The sequence below is a fragment of the Diospyros lotus genome, chromosome 6 (genome assembly GCF_014633365.1).
Source record: "Diospyros lotus cultivar Yz01 chromosome 6, ASM1463336v1, whole genome shotgun sequence".
Classification (NCBI taxonomy): Eukaryota; Viridiplantae; Streptophyta; class Magnoliopsida; order Ericales; family Ebenaceae; genus Diospyros; species Diospyros lotus.
Window position 1 is genome coordinate 42,382,997 of NC_068343.1, and position 11,956 is coordinate 42,394,952.

Consider the following 11,956-nt stretch of genomic DNA (forward strand, 5'->3'; position numbering starts at 1 on the left):
TCAAAATTAGATAGATATCTCTTGAATTTGTTACAACACTCCTTACACTTTGACTTGTTTAATAAGCAACTAATTTTGAAAAGTTTAAGAGAATATTATAGTGATTAATTTTGAAGAACAAAAGTTGACGAGATATTATGACTAAAAGGTGTCATGGATAATTTTTAAAAATTTATAGAAATTGATTAAATAAATCGTAAAATTTTTAGCGAATGTGTGATTAGTTTATCCCAAAACAAAAGCCTGTTCATTTAGGGAGATGGAATGGCATTGAGGCATACTGCTGTGCTGGCGTGAAAGTGTAATAATTTTGATGTGAATGACGGATGAGGGAAAGAAAAAGAGCAGAAAGGGAAGGATAACTGAAAACATGTTAGTTTAAACGGTAAAATCATAGTTTGACAAAAACAAATGAGAAAATATGTGAGAAAATGGGGGTTAATTTTCAAGAAAATTCATTATTATTCCAACTTCGCGATAGGACATGGAGTGGCCCAACCCCAATCCCATCAATTCCCATTTGGCATTTTCTCTCTGTGCCTATCCAAAGTTGGATGCCATAATTCCAATTCAAGTGATGGCTGCTGCAATAATGCCTCAGCCTCCCTCTATTGAATTCAATGCAGCAGCCATCACTTGACACTTTCAAATGGCGAATTGTATACCCACTTAAAATACAATTTTTAAGAGGGAGAGGAAGAAATTGAAATTTTGAAAATGAAACAGCCACCAGCGCTAGAACTGGTGGTTGCGGTACGCGCTTTTGCGGTGTACGTGTTTTGAAAACGCGTAGTACGAAACGCGTTTCCGGAAGGTATGTTCGCCTCACTCACATGCTAAGTCAATTATTTAATTTAAATCTCCTTCAGCAGAATGGCCACAAATAGGTAGGTGGATCATTCTTGAGTGCAAACATTATTAGAGTTTTGGATCAATCTTGCTTTGATTCAGCATCTAAATGGCTAACTGTGAATCATGGGTGAGTTCAAGTTCTGGAGAGCAGTTTCGGTTAGTTGATCTGAAACTTCCCAGATTGAATGACGAGGAAATCAAAATTCAAGTGGAGCAAACCCATGCAAAACATTACTCATTGGTGCTGCGTCAACCGCTTCTCGTCTCCATTTCTCATATCCTGGAGCCTGTAACCAATTTTGTTGATTCAATATTGCTGGTAAGAAATTACAATCTGCTAAACAAAATGGATCATGTTAATTATTATATATAGGAAAATCATTGTTGTTATTATTGGTTTCATTGTGATTTCAGAAAACTATAATTAAATACCTTTTAAAATGGGGTAAATTAGATATAGTTCTCTCTTCTGTTTTTGATTCCTCCTGCTAATATTAGTTTTTCTTGGTAGACAATGTTTAAGCATTGTTGTAAATCATCGTTAAAGTCTATGGATGATTTTAATTATTAAAGGAGAAGTATTAATATTAATTCCATTGTAGTTACAAAATATTATAAATACCTTTTTAAATGTGTAAATTAAATCTAGTTCTCACAAATACTTTCAATAGATGAATAACAGTTCACATCTGCTAGTTTGCCACTCAATAAAAGGAAATCAATTCATACACAGCCACCTCAATGAGGTCTCAGACTTCAATTTCTTTCTTTTTTTTCAACAAAAACTTACACAGTCAAATAACTTGTAGTTTGTAAAAGTCTCTCTCTCTCTCTCTCTCTCTCTCTCTTTCTCTCTCTCTCTCTCTCTCTCTCTCAGATACACACAAACACTCTGATACACATTTTTTTCACTTCCAATAAACTTTTCTGACTTGAAAAATTCTGACTTTCAAATGTATTCATGCAGGACAACAAAGTATCCAAAAATGAGACTGAGTTAGAGACCAATAATCTTTTAGAGCTTAACTCAACATTTTCAGACTTGAATGCATTGGTAGGTGGTAGATGTTTCAGCGCTCACACTCTTCTTCTGGTGCGTACTCCAAACAAAGTTTTTTATTTTTATTTTTTCAGCAATATTCCGTATACCTGTGCATTCATTGCTTTGTGTATCATAGTTATGCTTTTACAAACTTAAAATTGCACACAGTACAATGACTTTATTTAATTAAATCTACCTGAAGTTTAAATAGTAGATGGATCTACTTAAACTATTTTTATGGAAAAATACGTGTATGACATTGAAGGTTATTTAAATTCTTTGTTTGATATGACAATTGAAAATGATCTTATATTCTCAAGAATGTAATATGAATATGTTTAGTTAAACTTAGTTAACTTCTAAATTTTTTTGATGATAACAAGGGATATATTATATCTACTGCGATTATATGTTGTTTCATGTGTGGTGCACTGCATTGATACTTTTGAATGGGTACATGCAGGATAGGGCCCGTAGAATTGTTGGGTCAGAAGCCTCTATTCTGCAAGAGTTTTCAACCATATCTGAGCTCAAAACATTGGCAAGACATGATTATTTCATGATTCCTACTCTCATGGTCCTTATTACTAGACCCACTTAACCTTTTTTTAAATGATATAAATTCTTAACACTTCTTACACCTAGTGTGCAAACCATCAATAACTTAACTGTTTTTTCCAACTATCAGATGGAAAAGACTGCAAACAATGCTGTGCAGATGTCTGATGAGATTAATGTTCATATGGCGTCAATGGATTTACTTAAATTCTTATCGAACTTATCATGGGATGCAAAGGCAGTAAATACCATGGGTTGTTTCGTTTTCAAATTTCTGGAGTTCTTGGGGTTCTTGCTTCATGGTACTAACCAACCAATAACTGATTTAGCCTCATCAATGGCAGCCTTAAAGGAAAACCATATTTCTCTTGTGGGCTCCCCACTTGAGAAATTTCAAGTACCACTTGACCAGCTTAACAATCTCATCAAGCTCATATTAGAAGTGATTGAATACATCTCTAAATTTACATTGTTGGCAGACACAGAGTACAACAAAGAAGACCTCTTATCAATGAGTGCACATTGGGCAATTCTAAGTGTGGTAGTTTGCTACGTTCAAATCACTTTGCTCATGCACAATGGGTAAGTTCTTATTTCTTTCAGTTCCAACTTTCAAAAGTTCCATATTTAAATATTTTTAACATGAAAAAAATGTAGGAATGTTATTGAACTGCTTAATCTAGTAGTTCGCTATATTTTTTCCCTTTGATCTTTTGATTTCAGTATATTATTGGCTAATCTATTTGTCTTTTTTGTTCTTCCATAGCAAAATAATAAAATAATTGAAAATTAGAAACAATCACGGAGAATATATAGATTAGAAAAAACTCACATATTATTAGAAAAAGACTTAATTAGATTAATATTCCTATTCTTTTTATATTATATTGTGCCAAAATTTCTCATAATCACTTGCAACTAACTTGATAAAAATCACACACATCATTCCCTATCCCTCTTTAATTATACTTCTTATTTAATGATAAATGTTATACATATACCTCAATTTTATATCATTCTATGTTCCACTAGGCCTTTATTAAATATGGCTATTCATTTTTTTTAATGGGTCCAATGAAAATTTTAAAGGTGATGTAATGGTGTAGTTATGTGTGGTTGGGTGTAGGTGCAGGTGTCCACATTAACAATTTGCAAACTCATAGTCTATGCATAGAGTGACCTACCCAAATGCCCCCCTGCCTCGTAGATTTTGTACCCGTGAGAACCCACATCACATATATTATAGCTGTATAGAAATCATGCACATCTTTATAGAAAGCCAAATAAAAGTCTAATAACAAAGCCAAGCCCCATATATTATAGCTTAGTATTGTTTTTCAACTCTGTATTCAAATATTATTTCTCATAACTAAGTTTGATCTCAATATGTAAAACAAGGGGCAAGCTATATATACACACACACTTTTATCATAATTGTGCCCACGTAGTCACAAATCTCAATCCCGTAAACAAATTATTATGTTGTATATAGTGTAAATTATCGAAAACAACATTAGATAATTAAAAATAATTTAACAATATGTCTAAGATGTCCTGAACATTATCATAAAATAAAGTATAATTAATTGAGACAAATTAAGATGGCCTAAGCATATATTGATAATATATTTTAGACTTTAGGGTCTTGATTTTGTTATTATAATTGTTGGTTTTGCTCAAATTTAGAGTAAGGATGGATGAGCAACCGGGACGTTTAGTTGGTTTAGCTAGTAAGGGTTGAAGCATTTCTTTTATAAGGCCTAAGTTTGACTTGCATTGTAAGGTGCCTCTCTTTTATAAGTAACAATTCTAAATTCTCAATAAGACAGACTTGTGATATTTATTTTCTCTTTGTAATTTTTGACCATCTAAATCACTGGATATTAAATGATTTGTCTTATTTTATTTAAATAAAGCTTGTTTTGCTTTATAGGAAAGTGGCATTGGAGGCATCCCACTTAATATCCAATCTTAGCCACATTCTGAATGGCCTCAAGCATCACTATACAATTTGCAAACCACTAATAGGTACAATGTGTGTACTTGTTTTATAAAATTGATATTTTTCAATATTTTCAACCACTCAATCTTTAGTTTAAACAGAATAAACTTAATATTAGATTGAAGATTTATTATTAATTGATTTTTGTAGATGAAATGGAGGCTCATTTGAAGCACATTGCACTTTTTGAAGATGCTTTTAGCAATAAAAAACAAATATCTGACACACCTACTGAAATGCCAGAGTTAATGAAGAGCTTCATGCATTCTAAAGATGGTTGTCATTTATTCATTAATGGTTCAACTAAGTCTATGGTTAGTATCTGTTTATATTTATATTTTGTGATTAAATATATATTTCGATAAAAAAAATAAAAATAAGCACTCTTGTTTAAAACTTTCAATTTTAGGTGTTTTATTTTTTTAAAAATTGAATTCACACACGACGAAGTATTTCCTTAGTTTAATTGATCTAGACATATCATTGTATGTCATAAATTCCATCTATTACTAGTTGAGCTCCAGCAATTCAATGAACAACCCTCAAACCAAGCATATTGTGCTTTAGATTGTGCTCAAAATCGGATAGCATAAATCCAAATATATATATATATATATATTACGTGAAATTGATAGAAATTGTTCTTGCAAAAAAAAAAAAGAAAAATAAAAGACAACTAAATACTTGGTGCGTATTATATATCCTACACAATCTCATGGTATTTTATTTTGTGTTTTCAAGTCAAAGTTTTAGTAGGATCCATTAAACTTAGTTATATAACTAGGATCTAATAAAAGCATTGATATTGGACTGAGAAAATATTTCATCCGAATAGGGTAAATTAAATTGGCATTTATTATTTTAAATTGTTATAGATAATGTTTATTTTTTTTTTTTTTCAATTACATTCATTCTTATATGGATGATAGATCTGCAACCATGAACTATTGAAGTGCATGTTCAAAGTGGCGATTCTACAATTATAAACTATTCTAAAAAGAGAAATGGCATTGTTGTTCCAAAAAGAAAAGATAAAAAAAGAAGAGTGACAGTGCATACAATTTATTTGACTTTGAGTACTTTAAATTTGAGTAGTTTTATATTAGTTTGAGAAGCATTGTTTTTTCTTTTCTTTTGTCAAACAGGTTGATTTAGAGGTGCTACAAGAGAAAGCTGTCATATTCTTTATTTCTGACCTAAATATAGACACTAGGAAGATTTCATATTTTCTAAACATTTACGAGAAAATAAAAGAAGAAAATTATTACAAAATTGTGTGGGTTCCATTTGTGTTGAAATGGACAGAAGATTTGAGACAAAAATTTGAAAAGTTAAAATCAAAGATGCCATGGTACATTGTGCGCTATGACTCACCAATTACAGGTGTCTGGTACATCAAGGGACGACCGTCCTTTTTCAAAGGCAAAGAGTCATGCGTTATAATTGATCTGCAACATGGAAACCAGTACCAAGATCTATGTCGAGATTGCTTTGGCTATTATCTTGAGCTTGTAGAAGCTGAGCACTTTCCCTTCAAACGCTTATCCATTAAAGGTAAGTTGGTAACATTATTACACACACTTAGAAGGTATTTAATTTAGCGAACTGTTATTAATTTATTTATTATTTTACTACATCAACTACATTACTTACAAGGTTAGGGTTATTTTTGTTTATTGAAGTTTGTTTGTGGGGAAAAGAAAAACATCACATTATTTTTCACATTTATATTTATTCTTAGTATTAGATAGATAAAATAATTTTTTTTTGCAGATATAAGAAAATCTCTAACATAGAAACAAAGTTATATTTTAAATTTTTAAAAAACCTACCAATTAATACTTAATATTGGAACTTGTCCAAAATCTAGGAAAACTAAATAATAAAATTAGTTGTTTAACTTAAAAACTTAATTCATAAAGTTTATATTGATTTTGATCTGAACGATTAGATTGAATAACATTTACCCATCAATGTGGTGTTGGTCGAGTGGGAAGTTGGCTGGCACCCTATGGCTCTCTCGTGACAATGTCCTAATTTTCTTGGAGCCATACTCATTGCGAGGGAATTCAGGTTTACAACTCTTTACCCCAAATAAGGATTAGTCTCACACCTAATGTGGTATGAGGAAACCTTGATAAAAAAAAAAAAAATGATTGAATAACATTTACCCAAGTCATAGGACAAAGACCTTTACTCTTCTATTAAACTTCAATATTAAGAGCATTAGCTCTATGACCTGACAAATAAGTTGTTTTCTCGTAGGATGTTATCGATTTTTTTTTTCCGGGCGATCAACTCTTCCTTATCTGTATCCAGAACGACATGAAGAGGATGTGAATCAAGCGAAGCCTCCTAGTGGGTTCCAAGGTTTGCTTAACAAGTGTACAAGAGGCAGTTTAAATCTTAAACAAGCGAAACACAATTCAGCAGATGTAACCAGCAAGGGACCTACAACATCCTTAATAAGTAGTAATGCAAAACAGACAAAACCACCCAAATTTAAATAGGTGATGAAGTCTTTAAAGAAGATTTGATTGTTGCCTCATTTTTGGACCATTGGGATAGTAATAAAAAAAGGAGGGAGACTGCTATTTAAATAAGTGTTATTTCTATTTTTTTAATTAAAGGTTACTTTTGTCCTTTTCTTCATTCTTTGAGACTATTTATGCTACTTTCTTGTATTAAGGGTTGGTTGATTGATATTAGAGTTTACATACAATTGAAAGAGGTTTTTTCTAATTCTTGTGTTGAATCCATTTCTTTACTTGAATCTGCGCCAGTCTTCAATGGAGACAAGCTTCCATTGAGCCAGCTAGAGCTCACATCAGTCTGTGTAATTATGATTGCCATGGATGATCATTGATACCAGTAAGTTAGTAAGAAACTGCAACATTAATATTATGTTCCCCCCACCCCCTCCTCTTTAATAAGACTATAATCTGTTATTTAATCGGGCCTGGCCATGTTAGTCCTATTTAATAAATGGGCCAATTTTATTTTATATATACATATATTTTTGAATTAAATATTTTTTAAAATAAAAATAAAAAAATAATAAAAAATAAAAAATAATTATAAAGTCAGAAAAATAAGAATAAATTGAATTAAAACAGGGTTGACCCATTTAATAATCGAGCGGGCCCAATCTGGTCTAGGCCTAAACTGAGGCAGGCCTGAAACGCCTGGTTTTAATTGGGCCTCAATTTTCAAGCCCAAACCTAATTTATATAGGCTAAACCCAATTTTTAAATGGACAATATTAGTATATAAATAGAAATTCCCTACATATATGCAATATAAATTAAAAGTGATAAGATTTGATGAGATCTAATTGTAAATTTCAAATTATAACTTTCTAAATCATACTCTTCTTACTTGTAGAGGTCCATTAATAACATCGATAAGGAATGGCGTTTTTGATGGTAATAAATAATAAAATTATGTAAGTTTTCCAAACACCTTGACTTTATGGTGTAAGTTTATGTAAGTTCCACAAGGAAAGTCATTTTAATTTATTTAGAGTGGCAATAAATAAATAGTTTAAGCAAGAGAAGGTGGATACAAACAGATTTAAGCTCATAATAGTAACATGTCTTTATAATATAATTGTGGTCCTCAATGCAATGCAAAGTTGCAGCAGTTTTCATAATTGCACTTCATTGCGGTTAAACCTCCACACAACATTAACTTTTTGATGTGATAAATTAGTTATTTTCTCGTAGGAGGAGCCCGTCTCCATTCTTTGACGCCAACTCTTCCTTTGATGTGTTTAATGAAAAAATTAAGGCTGCATTATTTTTTATGTATTTATGAAAAATTCTTTGATGCCACTCGATGCCAGATGTTATAGTTTTCTACAATATCTGAGCTCAAGACTTTGGTAGAACATGATTATTTTATCATTTCTGCTATTCTGATCCTTACTCCACACAAGAATTTTGCTTTCATTTTTCTGATATACCTGCATTAATTGCTTCAAGTAACATAGTATGGTTGGTATATGCTAACAACATATGCTTCTATTTATTTATTTATTTTTTAAATTAAACTTATATATAGTTTAAATCCCACATGGATCCACCTAAATATAGTGTAATTTTGATCCCTTGGAATTTTTGATCCAAGGAGATATTGGTATAGCAATTGAAGTGATTTTATTTTCTCAAGAATATGTGATGCACATGTTTAGTTGAACTTGGTTCATTTCTAAACTCCTTTGTTGAACGGCTCCCATTCCACTATTTGAGATTTCCTAACTTCTATGAAAGGATAGGATTTCAACCTTTGTGTGTAATTAGATAATTGTGTGTAATCTTGGATTCTAATATATATTTAACTCGTAACAATAATCAAGATGCCATAATTTTGTTAGTGTAGTTAGTATTAGGGCGTGGGGATTGTTGTAATCTTGTCTTCTTCCTCCTTATTCTTCTTCTTTGTTTTGTTCTTCTACATTGAATGTGGTTTGGCTTAGATTCTTCACATGGTATCAAAGCATTTTAGATCTGCAATTGTTCTTCATCCTTGGTTGTTTTTCAAGTTGCCCAACCCCCACGACCGCCAACCGACGCCACTGTCATCATCATCAGACCATCACTGCCGCCACTACCAGACGCGACCATCACCGCCGCCGTCGTCATCCGACTGTCGCCGCCGCCTCTGTTCGACCGTCATAGCCAACGCATCGTCGCCGCCTCTGTTCGACTATCTGTCATCGCCTCTTCGCCGGTTGTGTCCTCTTCCCCAGCGCCATCTGTCGCTATTAAATCGACCTTGCCGTCTTCGTTGCAGCTTCTTCCTTGCTTCCCTTGTCCTCCATTAACAAGCCCCCCCAAGCTGCTGCCCAGATCTAGTCTAGGCCCAGATTTGACAGATCTGACCATCCAACAGATCTGGTATTTTGGCTTGATCGTTGAGATTTTGTTATCTGATTTTTTTTCTTGGTAGCATTTGGGATTATTTGAAATTTTGGTGTATTGTGTGGATTATTGGTCGGCAATAGTTGTTTCTCATTAACATTTTGATGTGACAAATTACTTATTTTCTCGTAGGAGGAGCCCCTCTCTATTCAGTCTATTATTATTATTATTACTATTTATTATAATTATCTCCACTCAGCCCCAGCCTCCACGCATCTCCCTCCGTAGAGATTGAGCGCCTTTTCATCGTGTAACACTATAAATATATATATATATATATATATATATTATCAAATTATTATTCAATGAAATACTAATTGATTTTGAATTCTACACCGCCATACTGACATGAATTCTATATAGACACCCGCACCCACAATTGAGCACAAATCTTAGGCATTTTTTTTTTTTCACATAGTGTATAGATAGTTTTTCTTTTATTAAAAATAACACTCTTATTTTTTAGAATTAACTAACCCTATTTGCTTATATCTAAGATTTTAACTATAAGAGCAATATATTTCTATCCACTGTTGTTAGAATCTTACGATTCACTATTCGAATCGTACAATTCGACTCGATTCATATAGAAATAGAGTCGAATCTATAGGGTGAATCTAAAATCCCTTAGAATTGTACGATTTACGATTGGAATCGTACGATTAGACTCGATTCATATAGAAATCGAATCGAATTTATAGGATGAATCGAAAATCCCTCAGAATCAATTATGAATCGAACGAATCGACCGTGAATCACATAAATAACACGATTTGTCTGATTCATTCAATTCGTACGACTTCATCTGCATGTGCGCTTTAATCAAATATTCGTTCAATTTGGCTATCTTTGAAAACAAAGAAGATGATGAAAATGATGATGCTCTTGAACTTGAAGATGAAGATGATTGATAACTAGTGAAGATTATGGACAATGAAGTTTATTAGTAACCTTATAGTTGTAGGGTTTTTTTTTTTTTTTTTCCTAGCTTGTTATTTTGAAAGTGGTTTGGTTTGGTGCAATTTGAATTTAAAGACAACATGAATATACTTTGGCCTTTTGGTATAATTTTAAACTTAGCAAATATATTTAGAAGTTTATTTATCTATTTATATTTAAAAGAATTAATCATGGTGGATACATTATTTATTTTTTATGTATATATATTATTTATAGTTGAAATTGAGAATGTATACCGAATCTTACGATTCGATTCGATTCTCGATTCACGATTCATAAAATAAGCATTTCGATTCTCGATTCGAATATCGATTTAACAACTATGCTTCTATCTCAATTTTTATTTTCTTTGAACTTTTCTCACTTAAAAGATTTGACTTTCGAATGCATATGCAGGATAACAAAGTAACCGAAAATAAGATTGATGAGTTGGAGGTACAAATCTTCTACAGTTTGATTCAACTTTATCTGAGCTGAGTGCATTAGTAGGTAATAGTTCTTTCACCATTGATACTATTCTGGTACGTGCTCAAAACAAACATTTTGTTTTTCTTTTTCCATCAATGTTTCTATATATATATATATATATATGTGCATTCATTGCTTTAAGTGACATACTTATTGTTTTTACATGCTTAGAAGTGCACACCTTTTCAACATTCATATATGGTATACTATGGATTTAATAAAGTGAACCTACCTGATGTTTAAATTTCAGATAGATTCTCTTAAACTATTTTTATCAAAGTTTTATGCGATCAAATAGTATTTATAATTTTATTTCTTGGTATGTCATGTGAAAATGATCTTATATTCTTAAGAATGTGAGATGCACTTGTTTAGTTAAACTTAATAAACTTCTAAATATTCTTTTTGTTTGATTGTCTTTCATTGTGGAGATAGGATTTCTATCATTGGTGTTAGATATCTACTTTCATTATATTAAATTAATCACAAATAGCTTTAAAAGATGCGAGATAATTCATTGAGATTGATGCAACACTTGACACAATTAACAATTACACAGTCATATTGATGGGAGAAAAACATGTTAAATCAAATAAATACAGCGGATATAAATAATTCTCCCTTCTTGTGTGAATCTAGTAGGAGTCAAATCAAGCAAATATGGAGTAATAAGTACAGCAATAAGAACACCAATATTTTTACGTGGAAAACCCCCTCAAAGTGAGGAGTAAAAACCACGGGACCGGAATCCACCCAAAAACTTCCACTATCAACAAATAATGGGTACAACAAATCTTCTCTAGATAACACTAGAGGCACATCACATAATCTTCAAGAATTCAATAATTCTTGGCACACTGGAATAATCCTAAGAGCAACACAACAATTAATCCAACCACAACTCTCTCAAGAATAAAGATTCTTGGAATACTTTTCAAAAACAAGCAAGGTAAGATCTCACCAAAACCGCCACTGTTCGAACACTGTTTCTCCCAGATGGACCATTAGATCTTGATCTTAACCATTGGATTTGAAGATCAATGAATTGTGAAGCTGCTATCCAAAAATCAGGATGATCGGACCACTGGATACAGAGATATCGGGGATTAACCGACTACTGCGCAAGCTGCCCAAAAAATCTGCTCACTGTTG

General features: G+C 32.1%; 1 protein-coding gene across 3 annotated transcripts; it reads left to right on the forward strand.

Moving 5' to 3' along the window:
- Positions 1–871: 871 nt before the first annotated feature.
- On the forward strand, positions 872–7,182 carry LOC127803287 (protein SIEVE ELEMENT OCCLUSION B-like). Of its 3 annotated transcripts, none has more exons than XR_008023490.1 (8): positions 872–1,171; positions 1,820–1,945; positions 2,358–2,471; positions 2,583–3,034; positions 4,386–4,480; positions 4,605–4,768; positions 5,838–6,008; positions 6,720–6,871. XR_008023490.1 is itself a non-coding variant. In XM_052339401.1 (8 exons), the coding sequence occupies exons 1-8, from the start codon at positions 959–961 to the stop codon at positions 6,962–6,964; spliced, it is 1,818 nt and encodes a 605-aa protein (XP_052195361.1). In that variant the 5' UTR covers positions 872–958; the 3' UTR covers positions 6,965–7,182. The 3 variants fall into 3 exon arrangements, 2 of the variants coding, with proteins under 2 accessions (XP_052195361.1, XP_052195362.1); XM_052339401.1 differs by having other exon boundaries at positions 5,600–6,008; positions 6,720–7,182; XM_052339402.1 differs by lacking the exon at positions 4,605–4,768 and having other exon boundaries at positions 6,720–7,182.
- Positions 7,183–11,956: the final 4,774 nt, after the last annotated feature.